At 37.4% G+C, this 27,046-nt stretch overlaps 1 protein-coding gene across 1 annotated transcript in view; it reads left to right on the forward strand.

Annotated features, from left to right (window-relative positions):
* Positions 1-27,046, forward strand: part of Plxdc2 (plexin domain containing 2) — a 394,952-nt gene that overhangs the window by 178,854 nt on the left and 189,052 nt on the right. Inside the window, exon 3 of the mRNA XM_059263622.1 lies at positions 16,438-16,584. Within this exon, the coding sequence (XP_059119605.1) occupies positions 16,438-16,584 (147 nt within the window). The remainder of the gene's footprint in view (positions 1-16,437; positions 16,585-27,046) is intronic.

Here is a 27,046-nt window from a genome sequence, read left to right on the forward strand (position 1 = left end):
AAAGACAGAAGCAACATTAATGCAAGACTCTAGTGGTTGTAGTGGTGCTGTGTGCATGTGTGTGTGCATGCATGTGTGTGTGTGTGTGTGTGTGTGTGTGTGTGTGTGTGTGTGTATGTATGTATGTGTGTGTGATTTTATTTTTTCTGTTTTTGAGTCAGGTAACATGTAACACAGATGGGCTTTGAACTTCCTATGTAGTAGATACTGGCCTTTTACTCTTCCTCCTCCCAAATGCTTGTATTACAGATATGTGCCACAATGCCCTGCCTATTTACATTATATTTCTTTAAATAAAATGTTCTTGCATAAATATTTTCTGTTACCTAGAACAAGGACAAATGCACTTTACTTAGTTGGTAACTGAGTCCCAAACACACAGGAACAATCCTGTATTCTGCACATGCCTGCCAGAGGCCATCAAATGCAAGAATAAGACTGAATGGTTCAGCTTGGTTACATATTTTGTCTCTGTATAGGAAATGGTTTCCTTTCATAAAAATGGTTCCATTTTAAGTTTTGTAATTGACAAAATATGACATTATCACTGAGAAATTATTATTCCAGAACTTGAGCCATAAATAGCTCAGAGAAAACAAAATTTCAAATGGATATTAATGCCAACATGCAGACAAGCCTAGGGACTACTGAACAAGAACAGATGTCATCAATGGCTAAGATTTCCAAATCAGCAAAAGTAAATATAGCTAATGAACTCCCTAAATGGACTGTAACTGGTTTCTACTGGGTGCTGTTTATTAAAAGTGTCATTTGGGGGGCAGTCCTAGTCATTTAGTCATTGAGATTTTGCCCTGCATAGGTGTACAAATCTTGGAGACTCTTTGCTATGGTGTCAAATATGATAACTGGTTCATATGTTGAGAATTTCATCCCTGATGCAACAGTGTTCAGAGTAAGGGTAGATGGGAAGTGTTTAGGTCACAAAGGTTCTGCCTTTATGGATGGATGGGTAATGGGAAGAAAAGATATCCCAGAGTCTGTTTACTTTCTTGACTATCTGCCCTGTGCTACATGAAAACACAGCCAGAAAATTCCAGTGTCTTGACCTTCAACCTCCCCAACTCCAGAATTATGAGAAAATAAATGCCTTAAGCTTATAAGTCACTAGATTTGTGCAGTTCTGTTATGTTATTCTAGCAGAAATGGACCAAGACATTGTATTTGTAGGTGGATGTGATCTTATATGTGTATGAATAGCTCAAAACAATGCAACCATCATTAAAATGTTGAAGAGGCTTTTCTTGGACTTTGTTTCAAAGCTAGTAAAACACAGATATAACTTGGATGTTACATTAGATATGTTACAGAATTGATATATACATCGTGTGAGATATTCAGCAAATATCCTAGAAAAATTCATTCACAGCCTGCTTTAGGAAGGTTGGTATCAACATAGGAGGATCATCATTTCCAAGGATAATTTGTGACTTCTGTGAAATTCTGGAAAAAAAAAACAAACATTGTTATCTGTGGTTTGGAAAATCCCAGGCTTGATATTGGCACTAGTGAAAAATCTACAGTTTTGATTATTCTATAAAAATAAGTTGAAAATATATCTAGATTGCTAAAAGTGTAGGCGTAGGCATGATCAGCTCCATACAAGGCATTTTCAGTTCCAATTTGGAAATTTCAGCTAACTGGTGGTATTTGTTCGTGTTCTTACTCAGAGATTCCAAAACTTGTCTGCATGTTAGAGCACAACAGTGTGCCCTATCCCAGATGATTATTTAATCCATCTGGTGAAATGGCATGAATTTTGGAATTTTTGAAAGGTCTCTAGGTGATTTTAGCGTGAGGACAAATTTGCAAACCGTGGCTGTAGTTCAAAGGCATTTGTTAGCTCTTGGCATTATCCCACCTGGAACATCTGTTCAAGTGTCAGTGACAGGAAAATTGCAATGCAGGTGTTATTTGAAGAGGGGGCTGGAGGAGCTTCTTTATCCTCTGGTTTAGACTAAGCTCTTTTATTTGTGGCCTGTATGTGTACCGGGTTGGGAAGACAATGGTATTTATTTTCTTGAATTCTGTTTTCTAGCTTTTAGTATGCTGTATAGATATGTCAAGTTCTCCTTTAATATGTTTGCTGGCATTAGTTACTCAGAACTTTCTGGATCATCCCAGTTTATAGTGACTAAACAAAACACTTCAGGGTTAGTTTTAAATGCTACTCTCCTCTCATGCACTGTAAAATCTTCTGAATTTTCCACAGCCTTTCTCACAGTAGCCTCTTTCCCTTTATTGTAAGCAACCTAGTTTGAGTTGTTTTGGCTTTACTCTTGACCTATTGAAATGGCATCCAAACCAATGTCTGATTCTTTTTCTTTTCTTTTTTCCTCTTGTTGATCCATCTTATTTTCTTGTTTGTTCCTTGGAAGACTAACTTGATCTGTTACCCCCAAATGTTACCCTCCATTTCCTTCCTTCCTTCCCTAGCTCCCTCCCTCCTTCCTTCCCTCCTTCCCTCCTTCCTTCCTTCCTTCCTTCCTTCTTTCCTTTCTCCTTTTCTCCCATGAGAAAAAATACAAACTTCCTGGAATGACACCTAAGGTATTGTGCAGAGTAATTTCTGTAAATCTACTCATGTCCCACTACTACCCTCTACGCACATATTGTTCTATTTAGTTCCCACATCATCCCTATTTCTCTCTGTATATTCACCTATGTTCAGACCAGTCTCTGTGCCCAGAATGACCACTTTAAATTCCAGTTCAGTCTTTAAGAATAAATTCCATAGTTACCTTGATTCTTGATTATCTAATCACTAAAATAAAATAAGAATTTCTTCTCCTTGGGGTATGTTGTTTACTGTGGTTAGGAAGAGAAATATTTGAGAGCAGATGCTACTGTATACTCTTGGATTCAGGAAAATAGTGGCTATATATCATAAGCATCTTTTTATGCTACCTAGCCGAAGACCTCTCACATACATATTCAGCACATCCAGAGTACTTGTTCATTTAAATGAGTGACAGCTCAAAGAAATACTTGCAAGTAAATGGGTCACTTGACAAATTCCCCTCAACTAGACCATCTTAATTTGAATACTTACCTGCATACATTTTGCAGGGAGGTCTTCTCACTATTGGCTAGGAGAGTGAGAAGCCAAGAGCACTGGTATTTCCTTCATGTAATTTTGCAAAAGAAAAACCAAAAAGCAAAGCAGGCTTCTTGAGCTACACTGAAATGAAAAAGGTCTTATAGCTATCTTGTAATTTTATTGCAAGATGTAAATGTCAGCTTTATAGACTTGAGAGTCTTTCTGCACAGTCAGCGAGACAATATTACAAAAATACTCATTTGAATCCAGCACTGGTAATTTATAGACAAAATGACCAAGGATTGTGGCTTTCCTTGTTGCTCTCTTTGATTTCTAACTTTTAATGACTCACAGTAACAAAATCCTCTCTCCTCATGCTCTTCCCTTAAAAATCTCTGTGTTAGCTACCTGAATTTAACTAAGTTGTCAATGTTTTCCTTCCTCTGAGATGTGATTCTAAATGAACTGATCACTTGACCTTGGCTTTGAAACTTTTATTTAGAAATCAGTGTGAAGATTTGCATTGCTTAAAAGTGCCTCTGAGGCAAAGGAAAGCACTTTCAGAGATTATCTAAAACCTATTGATTTTACCCTGCATATTAACAGAATGGTCTGGTCTCAAAGTGAAAATGCAGCCTCAACCCAGGGGGCAGAGTGGTTTTATATTTACAGTTACCAAACTGCTCAGGAACAGGAAAATGGACAATGTGTCAGAATAGTCATAAATCCTTGAAGCTCTTCCTATGCCAAATCTATTGTCCCATCTATGGGAACAGTCAAGTCTGTACAGTGTGATGTTAAAATAAGTGAGACAAATTAATGCTTGTCTTTTAAGCAGTGCCTCAGGAGGCTTAAAGATTATTTATCTAGTCTCTTGTATTATTCTGTAACCTTGTGGATGAACCAGTCTAGCCTATTTAAGAATGAGGGCACAAATGGAGACAGAGACCCTAGACAAGTGACCAAAGCCATCTGAAACCCACTAACCTCAACCCCTGTGCTGTCTGACTGCAGAGAAATGGTATGCTAAGATAACAACATTGTGAGCACAAATGAGGTCCTGCTGCACCCAGCCCAGTGGCCTGCTGGGCTAAATTCCACAGTGGCAGTGTCCTGAATAAATGAAGCACATTTTTAAGTCACCAAATATAGGGCGTATCTCTTGCCCCAGCACAGACAGATACAGATGGCCTAGGAGATTTAAAGTATGGAAACTTCAAGGATATCAAACCAAATGGTTACTAAAAATGAATTCATCATTATCCTTACAATGTTTTGATCATGAAAAAAAGGCAAAGGACATGGAGTTGAGAGAGAGTGAGAGTTTAAGATTTGAGAGTAAATAATAGAAAAGTGTAAAGATAAAAGTGTTGCAAGTGTTTTAAGGAAGTTAACAGAAGTAATGAAGATTAAATTAAGTAATAAAGAATAAAGGTGGCACATGCCTTTAATCCCAACATTTGGGAGGCAGAAGTGGAGACCCTGACCACCCCCCAAAAAAAGGAAAAAAGAAAGTAAAAAAAGAAACACAGGATAAGAGTTAGGATCATCATTCCTACTGCATTCAGTGCATTGAATAGCAGCATCTGTGTGATGCTGGAAAATATTCAATTTTCATGAACATGAAGGGGGGTTTGGGCAGTGCAGAATGTGCCAAGGAGGGTAGGGTAAGAGGGATGTCCTTCCAGCCTCATTTGCGAGAAGGACTTGGGTTTTATTCTAAGAGTGATGGGAAGCCCTCATTAGAAAAGAGGAGTGGTGGGATTAGGTTTCTGTTTTAAAGGCTTTCCTTTGATAAGGCAGCAGTGCACCTGGAGAGGCTAGAGCTAAATGAATCAACAGAAAGGCAGGCAAACAGAGCTGATGAATAGGCTCATAGAGGCCACGGGAACAAGGGCAATTAATTTTCGAAGTAGTGAAAAATACTTGATATCTAAAAGGTGTGGTGGAAATGGAAAGAACATGACTTCAGGGTTCCACAAAATGCTCCTGTCCCTACATTGATGGGACACTACGTGAGCTACTTCATGTGTCCTAGCTGCAGTTTCTTCTTTTTTAAAAGGAGGATGTAAGTCGCAGAATTATTACAACTGCTAAATATATAATGTCTATTATATGTCAAGCCAGGGCTTTGAATATCAGGGTCTCATAAGGATTAGCTGCTCTTACTGATTAATTGTCATAAATATCCAATTGACCTGCATTCTTAGTTTTTAAACAAAGGATCAAAAATGAAGCAACCAGCAAGAGCCCATGGTAGTGGATGACAGAGATGAGTACCTCCTTCTCTGTTTAGTGTAGACTGCAACATGATAGTTGAGAATGTGTGCTTCATTAAATGTCAGTGAAAAATGTAGACTCCACAGGTTTTGGTTGCCATGGTCTATTTAACAATGGGAGCATATAAGACCCCTTAGTTTAACAACAGTGGTACATAACAGTGCTTTATTTCCAGCATGCATTCTCATGTTTATGTTAAGTAGCCTCCACCCAGCACTGCATCTTTGACTGCTTTTAAACTAATTTCCATTTTGCAATACTGAAAATTGAGGCTCAAGAAAGCCGTTTGCAAAAGGACATGGAATGACAAGTAAAGACTCAATTCTGACTCTAACAGTGGAGAGTGATGTCAAGCTTCCTCACACAGTCCCACTCATCACCCATCTCCTCTTGGTTAGCCACTGCATGAATGGAAGGAGCTAAGCTTTGGAAGGTACAGCTGCATTAGGAAATGGGGAAAAAGAGAAAACTGAAGAGAAGCAGCATTTTCTGTCGCTGAGTGAATAATAGCACAGTGGGGAAGGCTGACCAGTTAAAAGTATGTGAACATGTCTGTCATCTGAAATACCAGACTGGAAAGTTTGGGAATTGTAATAGTTACCTTAGAATCAGAATGTTGGCCAAGTTCTGACCAGTTGGAAGAAACTATACAGCTTTTCCACAGACGTTGCTTATGTGAAATTCTTGAATGGGTTATAATTTTAGCAATGACTTCTCAGTGCATTTTCCCTATAATTCTTTTAAAATTATAAATGAAATACTGTTCATTCTCCCTCCCTCGTACCTTCCCTCCTTTATGAAATAATAATATCAAGGTAGATAACCGTGGTCTTTCTAAAGGCCTTCCTATATCAGAAGGCTTAAATGACAATTTTTATTAGCTCTAGAAAACAACATGATATTTTAAAGGTGACATATCTGAGGATTTTTTTATAAATCCAAATTTAATAAAGGAACCATATACATATTATACAGATTAAATTATGTTTCTCTTCAAGCTCATGCATTATACTCCTCACATCCTATGTGACCATATTTGGATCCAAAGCAAGGAGGGAATAATTATGGTTAATGAGGTCATAAGGTGGTTGACCCTATTCCTGTAAGACTACTGCTTTTACAAAGGAGCAGGAGGAAACAACAAACTTGCCCTTCCTTTTGTGACCAAGAGATTGATGCTTTACAAGCCAAGAAGAGCGCCCTAATAGGAAACCAAACTAATCGGAGCTTTCACTTTAGAGTTCCAAGCCTCAAGAGATGGGGGAAAAAATCAGAACTACAAGAAGCAACCCTAAAAGTAGTACTGTAACACAACAGGACTCAGCCAAAGTATTTCTAAGAATGAACACAGCTGGAGGTGTCACGTTATCTAGGACTATACTACAGAACCATAGTGACAAGAAAAAATGGTAGTTGTCCCAAAACAGGTAGGTAGAAAATGAAACATAATACAACACCCAAAGATAATCTCACACAGCTATGGACACATAATTATTGACAAAGGTGATAAAAAAATAGTATAAAAGGCAACCATTCAATAAATGGTCATGGCAAACCTGGGTGTCTGTCTCCCTGCAGAAAGGTAAGACTTGTTCCACGTCTACCATTATGCAAAAACAAAACAGAATGAAGTAACTCTAGCCAAATTATTTAAAAAACCTTAGCTTATTACCCAAAGTGCCACAACTGCTAAGGGAAGACAAAGTTAGAATACTTCAAGCTATATGTATAGGCAAGGAATCTTTTAGTAGAATCTAATAGTACTAGAATTAGTACAAAGAGTGGACAAATTTGACTCTATGAAACTCGGAATCTTCTGTACTCCAAAAGAAACTATCAATAGAGTGAACAGACGGCTCACAGAATGGGAGGCAATCCTTGCCAGCTATACTTCAAAGTATTAGTATCTAAAAGATATAAAAAAGATATGCAAAAGTTAAATATACACACTCCACTGCTGCCTATCAATAAATGAAGACATCTCAATAAAGTACGAATGGCTAATACACATTTTTAAAAGTTTCAACATCTTTAGATATCAAAAAAATGCAAACTAAACACTACTTTGATACTTTGAGCCCATTCAGAGTGTCTATTTTCAAGAAAATATGACAACAAATACTGATGAGTCTGCAGGAAGACTTCATTCCTGTTTGTGGTGTAAATTGTGTTGTCACTATGGAAATCAGCATGGAGGCTTCAGCCACAAAGCAAAATAAAACTGAATTTACAGGAAAATGGGTGGGATTGGAATATATCATATTAACTGAGGAAACTTTAGAAAGACAAGCAACATATTTTCTCTCCTATGCCAATCTTGGCTTCTAAATGTTAACTATGCATATCCAAATGGGATAGGTGTGCCTAGAAGCCAGGAAACTGGAAAGAGGTTCCTGAGATGGGACAAAACTCTTTAAGGTGTGGAGTGGGGAGGCCAACAGAGATGAAGGGTAAAGGAGACTCCTTGGATGGAGGGGCACAGCAGAGAAGGGAAGGGACAGGGAGGGCAGGGGGCAAGATATTATATAGAAACCAAACAGGGACTTTTTGTCATTATGTCTTTGGTGATATATTTACATAATATTCACATTATGTTTGAAATTACAAAATTGTATGCTGTAAATAGAATGAATTTCCTTGTTAAATATTCCATTCTATGGTATTTTGTTATGGTATCCCAGGCTAGCTAAAGCAGTTTATAGATAGCAGAAATGCTAAACCTAGGTCATGATCCCTTTGAACTATGATTATAGTGATATTTTATTTGTACTAAAATGTGATTTGTATGTTAATAAATAAAGTTGCCTTGGGGTCAGAGCTATTAGGGCCATAGCAAAAGCTGGGCAGTGGTGGTGCACACCTTTAATCCCAGCACTTGGTAGGCAGAGCTAGGTAGATCTCTGTGTGTTCAAGGATACAGCCAGCATTGGAGACACACGCATTTAATCTCAATACCAACCATAGAAGACCTGGAGGTCTGTACAGACAGGCAGTGACGAGGCAGTCATGTGGTTGGGTTTACAACCAATGAGAAGGCAGAACAGAAAGTCTATATAAAGACAAAAACACAGGAAGTAGCTCTCTTGGCTGAAGAGGCTAGCTGCAGCAGATGGGTAAGGCTCTTAGCTCTGACCTCTTGGCTTTCTTCTTTGCATTGGTTCTGTGTTTCTTATTTAATAAGAAGGTTGGTTACATCTACATATGATTTTTTTTTATTATAACATTTTGAGTCCCTTTATGGTACAGTTATTGATTATTTGTAGTTGACTGAAAAAATATACTGCACCAAGAATTACAGAGAAATTCTGTGATACACCGAATAAATACACATCTTACTTATGAGAATTACACTTCACATTTGAAAATGGTAGTGCATTTATATATAGAGACCCATAGTTCATGAGTTCTCACAAATGATGAATAACATACCCTAGGATCCTTCAATCCAGTGCAAGAATTCTGTAACTTTGTGCCAGTTGTTAGGCTAGTATATAGTTTACTAAGAAGGATGATTATTCAGCTGCTAAAATGGAGACAGTATTAATTATAGCTTGCTAATTTCACTGGTCATGCAAACCACACTTTTCTTTCATTCCAAAAGAATCATTTAAATCAGGCCGAGTCTTCTATCCTACATCTAATCATCACTTTCTATTTTTCCAAACAATTTTAGGAACTTTGTTGAAGAGTAGTCTGGTTCAACTCTTACCCAGACTAAATCTAAGAGTTGGAATGCTTAGAGACATTCTGACATCTGTTTCTTATGAGGTGATAGGGAAAGGAGGAGTGTGGTGTGGTTTTTATTCGTATCTCCATGTGGTCTACCCTTCCATATGCCATGCAGTGACTGCTACTGTAGGGCTGTAGCTCTTTTCACTCTGTGTATGACCCTATCAGATGGATGTGGCTATGTGATAAACTTAGTGTACAAGAAAAGTCATGCTAATATGAACTGGTGAATATACTAATGTGCTGGAGCTCATCAGTGATCAAGCTCAGGAGAAATAGAGTTCAGACAGCAGCCTGCTAGTTTCGTGTCTTTGGGCACACTTCATGCTTCCTTTCTGCAAGCTCTTAGCTACCTGCCATCCCCCTGCCCACAGATGTCAGAATGTAGCTGTCTCTCTGGCCTATAGACCAGACCCTTTCTAAAAAGCCTTAAACATTTCATGGAAATAAAGGGTATACTGGATGATAACTTCAAAGAAACATGAATACTCCCTTAAAATATAACACTTGTTGAATTGTAAAAAAACAAATTATAAGATCTAAGACTGCCCTTGAGTAATTCTTAAGTATTCACTTCCATACTTGCTTTCAAATGTCTCATTAACAGTGTGCCGTACCTTAGAAACATGAAGTAATTTTTACATAAATAAGTATAAAGGAAGAAATGTGATATGGTTTTGCCATTAGTGAATATGAAATTTCAAAAGTCAGTCTCACAATATTTGATGAAAATTGGTACTTTCTTACATTTCTCTTAATGCTAAATTTAATTTGCTATTCATAGTACAAAATATTGAACTTTATATAAGTCAAAGAAGCTAATATGTTAAAGAAAATATTTAGTTCAAATCTGTATATCAACTTTGCCCTGAAACAATTCTAGTTTTTGACCTTGCAATTCTGTGTTGAGTACCTAACTTAGTGTGTTAAGAATTTTTCTTTAGGAAGTTTTTAAAGCAACTATACTTTAAAAAACCTACTATAAAATTTCAATAGATATATTTGCTATTCACAGTAAACAGCCTTGTGACTATATACATTCACATTTGTATTTCAAAAATTGACTTTTAACATTAAATATATTGATCAAAATACATGTTTGGAATTCTCAAAGTCTGAATGTTTTCCTTTGGGAAATCAAAAATTTTCTAATGTTTTGTGTAAATACAAACAAATATCTCCAACTTTATGTAATGTGTTAACAATTAAAATTTCAACTAATATTTATTGGGAAGGCTATTTCCTCTAGATGCCATTACTTAAAAATAACCCAGTTAGTATAATGCCTAATATATTCTACACAGACATGTAACATTTATTAATTATTGATGTATTTATATACATACATAAACAAATATGTGTAATCAGATAGGATTAAAAAGCAAGTAACTAAAAATATTCCTTCACATTTAGTTACCTGCAATTTTATAAAATTTAGATGTGCATGAGTATTATATTGAGGAAAGTAATGAGTTTAATATTTTTCTGCTGGCCTTTGGTGGCATGTACACAACTCTAAATATTCAGTTTCAGATTTCTGCCCTCAGTGGCATTTTAAAAAAATGAAAGTTTTTATAGCAAGTATTTCTATGCTTTCAGGTTCATCTGTTAATTGTTATCTATCATGGGCTAATCATTTCAGTACATTAGTTATTTGGGGATCACAATGCCTAACAGAAACCGAAACAACTCAAGGAAAGTTTTGTTGGAGTCATTGTTTTGTAGGACGTGGATCCACTGTGAGAGTGAAGGTGTGGCAGGACTTCTCAGTTCCTGGGGCGGGGTCATGTGAGGGAGGCAGTTCACATCTTTGTGGAACAGGAAGCAGCGGACAAGCCAGGACACAGGACTGCCTATAGGGACTCCCTTCCTTCATCTAAGTCTCGCCTCCTCAAGGTTCCACAAGCTTCCCAAAAAGTGTCATCAGCTGCAGAACAAGCATTCAAGACAGGAACCTGTGAGGGGCATTTCACAGTCAATATGTAACAATTTGAATATTATTAGTATCAGTTCATGATGGAAAGAAATTACATACCTGCTTATAATTTTAATAACTGCACATGACCTTTTTTCAAGTATTCTTGTTACAGAGTCGGTGTTCGTCATCAGACCTTTCGCCATAGCTCCTGCACTCTTACATAGAGCCAGGCAGTATGAAGATAATTGCTCACTGGAATAGCTATGATGGGCAGTTTAATTACCCCCAGTTGATTTGGTAGTAGGTATAAGAATTTTCACATTGGTAGTGTATTTTCTCTGTATCTACATGTGTTAGAATGATGCTACCTTTTATTTATACCTTTTATAATATAACTTGGTAGAGGAAATAAATTTGAATCACAAGTTCATTTTCTGGGATTATATAGATTCTGTTTCCATGGGATGTTAGGATGGAGTTAGCTTATCCAATGTTTTCTTACTCTGTTTTTTTTTTTTTTTTTTTTTGAGACAGGGTTTCTCTATGTAGCTTTGTGTCTTTCCTGGAACTCACTCGGTAGCCCAGGCTGGCCTCGAACTCACAAAGATCCACCTGGCTCTGCCTCCCGAGTGCTGGGATTAAAGGTGTGCGCCACCACTGCCCGGCCTTCTTACTCTGTTTTACAACTTGACTTTTGGATACCTATACAATTGCTCTTTGAGCCAAGTATGGTAATTCACACCCATAATGCTAGCACTTGGGAGGTTGCCTTGAGTTCAAGGCTATCCTGAACTATTTAGTAGGTCCTAGCAAATGTGTGTCAAGGAAGAGACGAGGGGAGGGATCACAGGAAAATTCACAGTACACAGTTTTGTTGAAGGTTTTCTGAGGACTTTTCCTAAGGAACGAGTGAAGATGAAGGAAAGAGAAAGAGAAGAGGAGAGTGAAGCATGAGAAGAGGTGTGGAAGGAAGCAGCCAGAAGGGGGAGGGAAAATATCCATGCCTTCTTTTATGTGTATCAGCCTTGTATAGCCAATGTTCCACTATTTTGGCATTCTTTAACTTGCTGAGTTTTTCTCTTTTACGCTGTTTGTTACCCAAGGCTGTGTGGGCACAGTATGAATGCATTTACATGTCTCAAGATTTTTTTTTTTTTTTAGTATGCTCACTGTGTTCTTTCTTCAGTTTTGTTATTTTATCATACCCCTTACTTACTTATAATAGCACCTTGGGTTAGATCACAGAGAACTAGATTGTTGGTTTTGGTTTTTTGTTTTTGTTTGTTTGTTTTTCTATTTATGTCCGGAAAGTATGATGTACACATGTGGTATTTAAAATACCTTTATGTTTAAATTAATAATAACACCCATGTGAAAGCATTCTTATCAGAATAAAATACACCTCCACACGTGTAAAGACCATAAAATCCTATTTATTGAAGATTAATATTTATGTGGTAGCCTTAAGTTTAATGTTAAATGACATTGCTTGAAAACCTTGATTATATTAAATGTATCCAGATATAAAATTATTAGCATATGGATGGCTATACAATAAGTTCTCAGTATCTTGTAGTTTTCAAAGAAATGTCATTGCTGCATCTAGACATGGGCATCATCTACAAATACTGTGTGTAATGAAAGAGAGCACTTTAGCTGGGTGGTGTAGACTGATTCTTGCAGGACGCCTGTAGCTATGGTGACTCATGCTCTGAATGTTTTGGAGGAGGCCCTGTGTTGCCCTACAGCTGCAGATTTGCAGGCAGTTTTTGACAACCTGAGTTTATAGCATTTAGAGTCACCCACTGAGCTGTCTACTTTCAGTAACAGTTGGTTTCCTAAATGAATTGGCAAGTAGGCATATCACAGTAGTGCTTCACTTTATTGTCTCTGGTATTAGAAATAACTTGGCTTTAGAAGAGAAAATAAAAATCTTTGTGTGCAGAGTGACTTTCAATAACTCTTTAAGTATCATTATGCCTAAAAAAATGACAAAAAATAGTTTGAATAATTTACTGGTGCTAAAATTTCACATTTTGGGGACATCTATTTTATGGCTTTCCTGAGTGACTGAGACAAACACCTCTCAGGGATTTAACAATGAGTGTGTCTACTTTCCTAGGTAAACAATAAATTGCTTTTATCTTTGAATAAAAGTTGCCATGACAACTTGGCAAGCTTGAGCTATAGAAATCAGTACCAAGTCTTTAGCTTAACTTCAGTGTTTTCAAGACTTGGTATTGTTTTGAGAAACTCCGACTTAGCTGAAAATCAAAGGCATGGTTTTATGTAGTCACATCAGTGATATATATTACAGCCAACGTTGTGCATAATTCTTCAGATAATTCATTGCCTTTTTATATTGTTATTCATCATTATAACTAAAAATTATTTGTTTAAATAATTGCAGAGATTAAAGATAAAAATCAGTTCTTTTAATGATTGTCTTCTGTCTTTATACTGAACTTGACTCTTTTTTTTTTTTTTGGTTTTTCGAGACAGGGTTTCTCTGTGTAGCTTTGCGCCTTTCCTGGAACTCGCTTTGGAGACCAGGCTGGCCTCGAACTCACAGAGATCCGCCTGCCTCTGCCTCCCGAGTGCTGGGATTAAAGGCGTGCGCCACCACTGCCCGGCTGAACTTGACTCTTAATTGATGAAACTTTATGCATTAATAATTCTGCGTGAATTTCACCACCTCATAGAATCAGTTACACAGTATGCCTAAAGATTGATTGTGTTGTGGAACTTAGTGTTACTGAGTTCATTACAGTTTATAAGAAACTTGTAACAAATTAACACTCACTGAGCATTTTCTCCAAAGTCATCTTTTCTAATACTCATTAAAACTAAATAAGTTATTATTTGCTGTTCAGATCTGATGCTTTTTGGCAAGTTGCACAGAATGCAAGAATTGGGTATGTATTTGTTACCAAGACCTAAAAGGTGTCTAAAATCAACTTATTCAGTCTTGCTTAAGTTTGTTTATGAATAAGAGCCATGTTTTTTTAAAATCATGATTCTTCCATTAAGGTGATGTATGATGAAGTTGAACAAGTACATGTAGATAATCAACATAACCAGAGGGATGGCTTTTCCTTTAGTGTGTGTTTGCCATTTTGTCCTTCTTTCTGTGTGTTACTTTTATTTTCAGCCTTCTCCCCAGGATGCCAAAATGGCAGCGGTATCAAATCTCACACATAGACATCCCAGCAAGCAGAATAAGGAAATGTACAACCTCTGAACTCCTAAATGCCTTGCCAATGGTCCATCTTACACTGATGTTCACATATGCCCGATGAATTTTGTGGAATATCATGGCTCATTCTCCTTCTAGTGAAGAAGTCCCCACGGGGGAGCAACAGAGAGAGAGAGAGAGAGAGAGAGAGAGAGAGAGAGAGAGAGAGAGAGAGAGAATACTGAGACACAATGCTTTTGGTCCTCATGCGTTTTGTTTTGAAGCTGTGAAGGAAGACCTGGAAACTCCCATCCTCTCAGCTTCAGGGCATCTCCTTCCCATGTGCTTTGAGTATCCTCTTCTTTCTCTGCAGAAGTTTCTCGCACCCAAAATTTAACTAGAACTTTACTTGTACATTTTATTAAAGTGAACCTGGGGCTTATGCAGGGATGCTTGGCTCAGCCTGGGAGGAGGGGACTGAACCTGCCTGGACTGAGTCTACCAGGTTGATCTCAATTCTCAGCGGAGGCTTTGCCCTGGAGGAGGTGGGAATGGGGGGGGGGGCTGGGGGGAAGGGGAGGGGGCGGGAGGGGGGAGAACAAGGGAATCCATGGCTGATATTTAGAACTAAATTATATTGTAAAATAAAATAAAATAAAATTTTAAAAAATAAAGTGAAAACTCAATTTGTGGTTAACATCCATTCTCTTCGGCATTTCCATGTGTATTTCTTTTAGGAATGATGCAAAATCTCTTTGAATACTGGTTAGACTTGTTCATGTTTTTGCTATCTATAATCAGTTTCTGTGCACATTAACCTGGTGATCTGAGAAGACATACATGGGATTCTGGTTTTGACTGAATGGCTGGATACTTCAGTTTTATTCCAGTAACACGTTGATAATAAATGTATTAGACAGAATTCACTTTCAAAACTTTATTGCCCAAATCATAGGCAATCTTCTCTATACACCTTTTTCTCAAATTTACCTGAATGTCAGACAAAATACATATAAAAAGTGCATATAAATGCATATAATTAAACGTGAAATTAAATACCTTTTAAAATGATGCATGGGACACATGTCTGATTTTTTATTGGGTAATTGAGACCCCAAAAGAGATTGTCATGCTTATCTGGCAAATGCTTATCTGTGGAGGAGTCATCTCCAAACCCTCATAGGCACCGTTGCATTTTGTAGCTAATACATGTATATGATCTGTATTATCCAAGTGTCAGATGATTTGAAAACCTTCACTTTCCTTGTTGATCTGGAAACAGGAGGAATACAGTCTCTCTGCTGTAATGCAAATTGCTATTAAAAAAAAAAAAACAAAACAAAACATACAAACAAACAAAAAACCCTGAGCCATGTATTGGGGTGAAAGCTGAAAGATCAGAGAAAAAGAACAAGCCACAGCCATAAGTTCTTACCTCTATGAAATACTCAGTCTAAAGAGAGAGACTTCCTGTTTCCTCATGTCTTTCAGTATAAAGACAGAAGACAATCACTAAAATATACATTTTTCTGCCCTGCCATCACTTCCTGGGATTAAAGGCCTGTGTGCTTCTCAGTACTGGGATTAAAGTTATGTGCCACCACTGCCTGTCTCTGTTTCCAGTGTGGCCTTAAACTCATAGAGATCCAGATGGATCTCTGTCTCCTTTTGAGTGACAGGATTAAGGGTGTGTGCCACCACTGCCTGATCTCTGTGTCTAATCTAGTGGCTGGCTTTGTCCTCTGATCCCCAGGTAAGTTTATTAGGGTACATAATATATCACCACATTGTGCAAAGCACTGTAGTGAGACCTATAATGAGAATTCAAATAAAAGTAGACTTTAATAACCCAAATTAAGCAATTATCTGAATTTTTAAGACCATTAACTAAATTCAGGCCCAAATATAATGTTTTTTTTAAGAATAAATTAATTTTGTTGTCACTCGCAGTAATCAGATCTTCAGTAAATATTTCTAAATCAGACCTATTTGTCGTGTCAGCAGTTAAGTGTTTACTATTACCATGACCAAAAAGAAATATATGGTGCACAGAATATAAATGAGATTGTAAGTGTTTTGTGCCTAACTGTTTCTTCTAAAGAGGATGACTTGTTTTTACATATTTCATTTTCATTTCAATTCACTTCTCTAAGAGTCTACTTAAACCATTTGCTAGATTGAAGATCACTGAAAACTTTAATTACAGAAGAACTCTTAAAAAATAAAATTAGCGGAAACATTACAGTTCTTAATGTTCATCATTCTTCACCAATACAGGAAGACACAGATCACAATTACTACATATCTCGGATATATGGCCCAGCAGATTCTGCCAGCCGAGACCTGTGGGTGAACATAGACCAAATGGAGAAAGACAAAGTGAAGATCCACGGGATACTGTCCAACACTCATCGGCAAGCAGCGGTAAGTGCTTTCATATTTAATATTTCTTCTCTTCACAGTGAGAAAAGTGTCCAATTAATATATGGTTGTTTTGCAGAGACTCAGCTCTGTGATTGTCATACACAACTACATATAACATACTAAGGAAAACAAAAGAATTGTTTTGATAATCTCATCTTTTTTGCCATAGTGTGTCTGATGGGTTATATATTTTATTCCAAGACATGATTCATATTGGATTATTTTTAGTTTATGCAACACTTTAAAGCTTGCTTGATCTTAAATCAAATCCCATATTTGGGTTTACGTTTCTCATGGCAGGAAAGAAGTAACAAAGTGCATTTGTGATGAAGACAACATGTGCTGACCAAGTTACAGACTTCAGAGAGGAAACTGTATATAAGGGAGAGAAATAATACAGAAAGCACCAAAGTGGTATATAAGCCTGGGCTCATTATTTACCAATGACCTCTCTGGGAGCAAATAGTTTATTCTGAGGCACTGTTTTGGTACCAGTCAAGTAGCATTAGAGTAGAGGAGATATTCATATCATACACCCCTACATGAAGTTGCCATCAATATCCAATTCTATTTACCAGGACACATACTTAAATGGCTCTTTGCTCTTTACAATAACTTTATGATTCAGATATTATTGAAAAGTCTCTGATCTCCACATCTGTACTGCCATACTGTGGCATACACCACCCCTATACACATCACACACATGTGCACACTCACACACACACACACACACACTAAATAAAATAGTCATAAAAATTACATATAATTGATATCCAGTTGCTGAAGATAAGAAAACTGAGTCATGAAAAACCAGAGACCCTACTTACAGTTATCCAACTAGGAAGTAAACCTGAGATGCTAAAATAGACAGTCAAACTAACAAGTTCTTGCTAAAATGCATGTTAAAATTGAGCATGTGAGACTCTGAGGTGGCTCAGCAGATGAAGGGCTTGGCTCCTGAGCCCGAGACCTGAGCTCCATCTTCCTTTGGGACCCACTTAGTAGAAGGACACGATCGACTCCTGCAAGTTGCCCTTTCACCTCCACACATGAAACATGATACAAATTTGTCCACAGATATGCATACACAAAAGTAAATAATAAATAAATGTAAAAAATAATAATGTTTGATTCCAGAAGTTTCTTTGGTGATCATTTCACGGTAATGCCACATTCAGCATTTTAAATTTTTATTAGTTTTACTGATATGAATGACAGTGGGCACCTTATTGCCCAATAAGCCCTGACACCTCACTTCAATATGACTTGAAATCTAAGCTCAATAAGTTTAAGTTTTCAGATGCTACTGCCATTATCTATCTTAAAACAGAATCAGTGGAGTTCATGGTAGCAGTTACTTAGAGAGGCACTGACTTCAGATACATTCATTATCAAAACTTTTGGTAATGGCCTTTGCTCTGTACATGTGAAACTTCCTATTGCATATCACAGGGGACAATTAAAAGAAAAATAAGTTGTGATGAGCCGTTGAATTTTCACATGCTTTTTTGAGTTAGAAGAAAATAACTTTCTCATCTTGCTGAATTCTCCTATGCCTTTTCTCTTCTGGATCCAGGCGACCCTGGGCAAGATGGCTGACTCAGAGCTGATTCACTGTGAAATTTAGAACAGACCCTTTTAAGAAGGGGAAATGAAAATGATCAGATTAGGACATGGCCTATCTGGAATTTGTTACTTTTGCTAGCCTTCTGATCCCATCACATTGTCCGTAAAAGGGTGTAAAATATACCTTCAGAAGTTTGAATGCTGGTGTACTGTTTACATACAGATTCCATGAAGTGACCAGTCCAGTGTCAATTTGCTGGGTAGTGTCCATCTGATAAATAAATTCTATTTCAAGTAGCTGATTTCTTCTTGCATGTAGAGATGATAATTGTCTGTTTTCTGTGCACTCCCAAATTTGAGGCAGATTCTGTGTCCTGACTCTACTTAAGATTTTCTTCTCATTAGGTTTATTTGTTGTCTTGACTTCATGAAAATTCATGATGCTATAGACTGTTTCCTTGTTGTTCTCATGGAGTTGTGGAGTTGTATTAATGCTTTTGGCACCTTGGGCAGGCTATAACCAAAGAGAAGGATCTGAGTTTCTTAGTAAAACTTATCAGGTGTTCCATGCATTCATTTTACATGTTTTCCATTGCTAGAAGCCTTCCTTTCTGCACTCTTCAATTATGGTCTTTTGGCTTGTCCATAAATTCAGTTTCTACCAGCAGGAATAGGAAAACAAAACAAACCTAAGCATCTTTTACACTAACATATCTGTACCACACACACACATGCACACACACACACACACACACACACACACACACACACGCACATGCATCCCACATACAGGTAAAACACCTCATATTCACACACAAACACATACTCCACATGAAAATACACATAACTCATATGCAAATATACATACTGCATTTCATATATATGCATCTGCATACAGATACATGTGCTAAACATACATATATACATTTCCATAAATACTTTATACAGATAAACACATCACACACACACCACATGCAGATACACATATGCACACTACATATGAATAATAAGTCCTCTAATACGGATGCACACTCCACATTCAGATCTACATACCACATGTACATATACATAGGCATGTACACAGAAGCGTGTATCATGTATACATATATACATTCCTGTATATACCACATATAGATAAACACATCTCACATACCCCACATATGGATATGCATATCCCACTTGCAAATATGCACACCACATGTACTTATATAGACACCACAATATCACATATAGATCCACATGCCACACACATTCTGTATGCAGTTATTCATATTATATATACAGATAAATGCACTACACATGCTCCACATGCAGACACATGCACCATATATGCACTCCACATACAGGCAAGTGCAACACACATTCCATACAGATAGTATTTATTATACACCACACACACTCACTTCCACACCCATACAGCACTCTAACACACCAAATCACAAGTACACAGCCACACTCAGACACACTAATTCATGGAAAAATGCACAGTAAAATTATTTAAATTCCTATTTTTTGGATATATAAGTTGCTACTTGAACTGTCATGTAAATAATCTTATATCTTGAAAAACAGTTGCTTAGTAGATTTTTACTTTTTTATCCCAAGGTGTTCTTTTTAGAGTGTTTCATATTTTAACATGGGCCATTTGGGACTCCCTATCTTTTCATTATTACCTGGTCCTTTGATCCATTTCCATGGCATCTTCCCTCAAAAAAGAAAATGAGGAGGAGGAGGAGGAAGAAAGGAAAAAGAAAGAAGAGCAAATTGTGACAGACAGTGTAAGAACTGTAATGTCAAAGTTGTGTTGGCCAGGGTGCCTCAGTAAGGCCACAGAACTTTCACCTCTCAGCACACACACACACAACACACACACACACACACACACACACACACACACACACACACACACACATAAACATACATGCACATGCACACTCATATATATATATATATATATATATATATATATATATATATATATATATACACACACACACACACACACACACACACAGGCATACATAAACACATAGGCATATGATCACATAGATAAACACACATACATACAGACACACAAACTCAAGCACATGAACACACACAACTGAATAGACACAAATGTACACAACACAAGCATACATGAACACACACATAACTACACATACACACACAAAGACACACATGAACACATATTCATACACAAGCATGGGCACACACACACACACACAGGTACATGTGAACACCTACAGGCACACACACACAGGGACATACACAGGCACACATGAACACATCTAGGCACGCACACAGACACATATAGGCAAATAGGAATACACACAGGAACACAAGAACACACACAGAAGTGCACACACAGGCAAACATGAACACCTACATGTACACACACAGGAACACACACAGGCACACATGAACACATCCAGGCAAGCACATAGACACATAGGAATATAGGCACATAGGAATACCCACAGGCACGCACAAACATACACACACAGGAACACATACAGAAACACATGAACACCTAAGAGTACACCACAGGCACACATGTACATGCACAAAGCACACAAGTCACACACACACACACACACACACACACACACACACACACAGGCGTATACATAGCAATTCTTCCTCTAGATGTTACCCAGAGCCTTACTAACCTACAAGAGAAAACAGGACATTGGAAGCAGGATTGCACATAAGGGAAGATTTTCTCGTGCCTCACAGACAACTCTTGATGGAAAGCTCTCTAGTAATTTGGGTGGAAGCAGAATTTAAATTTAAGCCCTTAGGGGAGGCATGTGGATTTCTCCAATCTTATCACCAGTTTATGTAATTTGCATGCTCATGGGTCCACATTCTGTCAACAAATTAGACCAGGAAAAAACAAAGAAATATTTTGCTAGAAAAAGACCCAGGGGCAGCTAATGTTGTTCTGAGTAAGCAGGAGTTAAAGCAGGAAAACCAGAAGCCTGAGCTTCCTGAAGAAGCAATGCCCACCCCCTTCCTGGTTCCCCAGAGTTAATCAGAGGAGGCAGCAAGACAGTGTCCTACCTGGGAACATAATTTAATGAAAATTTTCCCTTCCATCACCATCATCTATAATTTCAGCAATAGTTTGGAATCTCTGGTGTTTGTTCTAGAGAAGAGGAAGGTGGAAATACAACAGACTTTTTCCATTTCCCCCCAACATTTCAGAATAAAGTAAACTTAGAAATCATTTAATTTGTGTTTGACATGCCAAAACGCTCCACTTCCTTCTTTCCTCCTCTTTTTCAAATCATAATCTATAATATTTATGTAACACATATGCATGATAGAATCTAATTTCGTGTGTCTTCAGTGTCTCCATTGTGCATCTGTTTATGCCACATTTCTTCAGTCATCATTTAAGATCTGTGTATGGTGAGTGCTAAAGACTAATTTTGCAGTTGGCAGATTGAAGCAAGAAGCATGCCTTCCTGGAATGTTGGAAAGGGAAATTTTTATACAAACCCACAGCATATGGCAAGCAACGAGGCAAACATTCTACACAAGAATTCTTACAGTTATTTGGGTATTTTTGCCCTTTATTCAAAGTCACAGTTATGAGGTGGCTGTTCTGACATTTCTGATTATAAAGCCTAGGAGCCAGCCTGGGCTTGTTTCTTCTCCTCTGTGTCAACCTTTCATACTCTGTTGCTCTGTGTATTTCTTCTATATCCCAAATCCACATTACTTAACACAGTTCTGGGTGCACAGTTTGATTCAACAGCTAGAACTCTTCTGTCCTGAAACATTCAATGACATCCTCATTTGAAACTCCCAGAGAATCATTCCCCTCTTAATGCAAGGCATCCAGGGTTGGAAATAAGGAGACCTTGGCTCCCATGCTCATTTTCTCAGATTGTGAACCTCTCTGCACCTCAATTTTATAACTTGAAAGAAAGAGATAAAAAATACCCGCCTACCTATCCAGAGTTATTGTGAGATTATAAAGGAAATCACCATGAAAGGATGCTGAGGACCTTAAAAGATTGATTTTGTTTTTGGAAAGTTCTAATTCTTTACGAAAAATAATAATAACCATCTGCCTGGGAATGAAGCTCAAAACAGAGTGCTTACCTAGCATACAGAGAGCCCCAGGCTTGTGCCCCAGAACTACAGAAACTGGGTGTGGTGAAGATGCCTGTAGCCCCAACATTGGGGTGGGGGGAAGCAAGAGGATCAAGAATTGAAGGTCCTCAGTAGTTACATAATGATGCCGAGGGGAGCCCAGGCAAATTAAAACAGTTTGTCAAAAATAAAGAAATCTGTCAAAAGCAAAAGCTACACTCAAAGGGGGACTGGAGAGATGACATGGAGATTCAGAGCATGTGCGGGGCTTGCCGAGTTAATTTCCCAGCACCCGCATCAGGTGGCTCACAACCATTTATAACCCTACTGTCAGATAATTTGATACCTCTTCTCGCCTCTTCAGACACTTGCATGCATACATGAGCATACTCCCACACAGACACATACATACATACATACATACATACATACATACAAACATACATGCAAAATTGAAAGTAAAATAAATCTTTTTTTAAAAAGCAGGATAACAATAGTTGAAATTATGAAAACAAGTTATTTACTATTGAAATATGGCAAGAGGGTATATGTACAGGACTGGGCTCAGTTCTGGGTAGATTTAGCTAATGGACTTTATGGCCAAGATGAAGAGTACAAAGGGGTGAACAACACCCCTTTCTTGAGGACTTAAATTTAAATCCTATTTCTTACCAAAGTGATCCCTCAAGACTGAGGGAGTTTCTAGTTAAACTGACTTAATGCCACTCTTTAAGGTATGGGACAGGTTGACCAGAAGTCACGGGGAGATGATAGGAGATGAACAACCTGGTAAGAAATTGAGGGCAAGCTCAGGTTGAGCTAACACCACAAGCCTTCGTGTTTTTGTTAAAGTTGTTGTGAAAGGACGTAAATGGGCCCAGCAGAATATTCAGAAGCATTACTGAAAACTAGATTCTGTTCAAAGAATTGGAAGGATGGGTCAGACTCAAGAGGGAACTTGTACTAAAATCATTCAGGTTGTTTGTTTGTTTGTTTGTTGGATAAAACTGAGTGGTGTGGAGACACAGAAGTCCAAGGTTGTAGCTTAGTTAAAAAGGTAGCTTAGAGGCATCTAAGTCCTTTTTCCAGGTGACCAGATGGAGAGACAGACAGACCAACAGACTGACAGATTTCATAGTGGATGAATGTGTGGATAGAGTGAATAAAAAATACCAGGTTGATGAATGTATAAATATACACGATAACAAAACTGTTACATCTGTACACCATTATCCCACTGTGCTTTCTTTTACTGGACAATTGTAATGTACTTTTGTCACAACTAAACACTTTGCCTTAATTTTTCTTTTCTCCTTTTACTGATGGGAGTGTTGATACTTTGAATGAGAAACACCAGCAGAATGGATTGCTAGGAGCACTGTTCTTTGTTCATTTTACTCTATTTTAATGTGGGTAAGGTTTGTAATGAATCTAGGTGGATTTTTATCTGATGATTGTTTTAGATTTTTAGTTTTCCTCCATGATTTCTCTGACAACTTGATGACATTTAATCGAAAATAATGGCCTGGAATCATTCCCTTCCACAAAACTAATATAATTAGAGTAGTGCTGGCCCACCATAATCACTGAATTTAGTAAACTTTCGTCAACAACTAAGGAGAAGTATGTTACTAGTCATTCAGTTACTCTTGCTGCTTTTTCTGAGTGTAGAAATCCAACTAGACTAGAAGGAGCTTTAGATAGAAACCCTGTAAGACAGGAACCCAGTGAAATTCACTATGACCAATTTTATGTATTTGAAAGACAATCTTTACTTTTCAAAGTAAGAATTTGTCTTAAAAATTATGTTTGATGTTCTAAAGATATGGCTCAGGAGTTGAGTACTTACATGTGTTTTACTGAAATATAAACTCAAGCACTGTATTTTTTTAAAATAATATTTATTTATGTTTATTTTATGTGTATGCCTGAGTATATGTATGTAAACCACTTGTGTATAGATGTCCATGGAGGCCTGAAGAGGGCCTCTGATCCCCTATAAACAGAATTACAGATGGTTGTGAGCCACTGGATGTGGGTGTCAAGAAAACAACTTAGGCCCTATGAAAGAGAAGTAAGTACTGCTTTGACATGGGCTGAACTTCAGGTATGGGTTGGGTATTGTTTGTGGCAGAGGTCCTTTTTTATTGTATTTGTTTAAGTGTGGGGGGTGTGTGTGTGTGTGTGTGTGTGTGTGTGTGTGTGTTTATACATACAGAGATCAGAAGACAGGTTGCATAAGTATCTCTTTTCCTTTTACCATGTTAGTCCCAGAGGTCTAACTCAGGTCAATAGTCTAGCTATCAAGCACCTTTACTCACTGAGCCTTCTCTGCAGCTCAGGTTGGGGATACTCTTTACACTGCTGACAAGCATCAAATACCTTAGCTTTGAAAATCAATACATTAGCAAAAGTAGTATAAATTTAAAATTTAAAATTTAAAAATCTTCATAAAATCAGAGACAGTCTCTTTGTATTCTTCTATAAATTTAATTTAAAATTATTTACAAATATAAGTTTATCTCTTTACAAGAGAAGATTAAGAGCTAATGTTGAACTTGGTCTAAATTTCATTTTTAACATGTAATCAAGTTTTGAATTATTTAAACCTTCTGATGAACTTCAACTACTGCATTCCAAACCTTCGCATATGAGCTGGGAAACAGCATGATGAAATGATGAGCCAGGGGCTTAGGACCAGATAGCTTGGATCTGAGTATGCACTCTGTCAGCAACTAGTGTGACCATGAATGTGATGATTATCTTTTCTTAATTTATTAAATGGGAATAATAATAGCATTGAACTTCTAAGCTTGTCACTGAGATTCAATGATGTAACACTTATACTATGCTTAAAATAGTACCTGACCCAATGTTAAGAGTGTCTTCTACATTAATAGTGATATTTAGTATGCAAATATTTAACTTTAAAACAGTTATTTCCTAATGGCTGGAAATTGGGAGCTCTATTTTCTGAAGGGAATATTGGAATCTACTGAAGATAGGAAGGGCATTGTAGAGCTCTAAATAGTAGGAATGATATCTCTAAACTCAAAGGAATGTTCTGTTGCCCTGCCTGTGTGAGCATCAGTGATGCCAAAGGACTGAGTCATCCATGTTTCCGGGTATACTCAGTCAGAAACAGGGTCTCCCAAGTCAGCACTTCAATACTTCCAGTAGAAAATTTCAGGGAATATAACCTCAACCACATAAATACACTGAGGTGATGTTATCCAGAAATCAGTCTGCTTGTCATTTTATCCTGTTTTACACTTGTCAAAGTTTCCTCTTAGCAATAAATTCAGAGTTTCAAATACTATGTATGTTACATAGAACCTTTCTATCCAAAATGAAATCAGAGACAATACCAACAGTACTGGGCATTTGTGGGAACTGCAGGACTTTAGCTGCCAATGCTGAATCCAGATCTGAGTTAAAGATTTGATGAAATTCCAATTTGACAATCCAATGGACTAATGTACTGGATTATCTAAGTAATTTGTTGTATTACTTTGAAGAGTTTGGTTGGGTAGTTATTTACAGAACCATGGACAACTCAAGGTAGCTGTATTACCAAAAGGGTATCCAGCATGAGTGACAACTCATGAAAGCTGGAAGCCCTCAATTCTCTGCATAACTCTCAGGCATCTAGATAGGTCAGTGGGTTTCTTCTACCCACCTCCTGCCAACTCAGCTGTTGTTTAATGCTTGTATAACCTTGGGCCCTGTGTAGCTTGCTGATTTCAGGAACTTCTTACGGTTTGTGAGAAATTGTATTTTTCATGTTTATTGTTGTTTGGTTTTTACAGATGGAGACATGGTAGTAATTGAGGTACAGAGAGTATGTTCAGTGGAGACCAACATATATACACCTAAGTGAAGTACAATACTTGTAGAGACTTGCCTGCAAACTCCTCTCCAACTTAGAGCATTATGGACATACCAATGAGTTAGGGAAAACAAGTTGTGGTGATAGTTTCCTTAATCTCTAATTCTAAGGAGCCAGTACATCTGCTCATATTTACATTGCACTTTCAAGTTTATGAATCTCCCTTGATGAGTGTCGCTCCATATGCAGGGTTAATTAAACATTAGTTTGTTATCACCAAAAATGCTGGAAAGGATAGAATGTCTAACTCTGAAAATCAATTGCATTGATGGAGTGTAGTTGTCAAAAGACTAGCCAGTTCCCAGGTCTGTGTGTCTGCATATTGACTAGCTCCCTTACATGAACAATTTGATCCTTTAATTAGGTTTCTAATGATCTCAGTCATTGGATTCACAACCCATGTCCTGTTGACTCCTCCCATAATGTGAGAATTGGTTAAAATATCCAATTTTTGCAAATCCTACATGTAATAAGTCTTGTTAATTGTTCTTCCTGCTACATCATTTCATTTTGGATTGTGTGAGGATTATTTGTTGCTTGGAAGCAGAATCTATGTGAAATCAAAAGACGTTTGCGTTACTGGTATTTGTACATACACATCTCTCCATATTCTATTGTCTCTTTAACATTTTCCTGTTGTAGAAACCTGTCATTTGATGTTTTCCTACTCATGCAGTTGTACAGTCAAGAATCACTGAATAAAGGGGACATACTGAGAAGTGTGTCCTTAGGCCGTGCAGTCACTGTGTGGAGATTACAGAGAAAGTTGAGTTAAGTGTATAGATGTTGTCTGTGGCTGTAGATGACTGGAACATTCTTATACAACATAAGGACATGCTTAAATTTATAATACTTCACTGTAGGTAAATGCATTTCTGTAAGTTCTCATGCGAGAGGAAA

Source organism: Peromyscus eremicus, chromosome 5, assembly GCF_949786415.1.
Source record: "Peromyscus eremicus chromosome 5, PerEre_H2_v1, whole genome shotgun sequence".
Lineage (NCBI taxonomy): Eukaryota > Metazoa > Chordata > Mammalia > Rodentia > Cricetidae > Peromyscus > Peromyscus eremicus.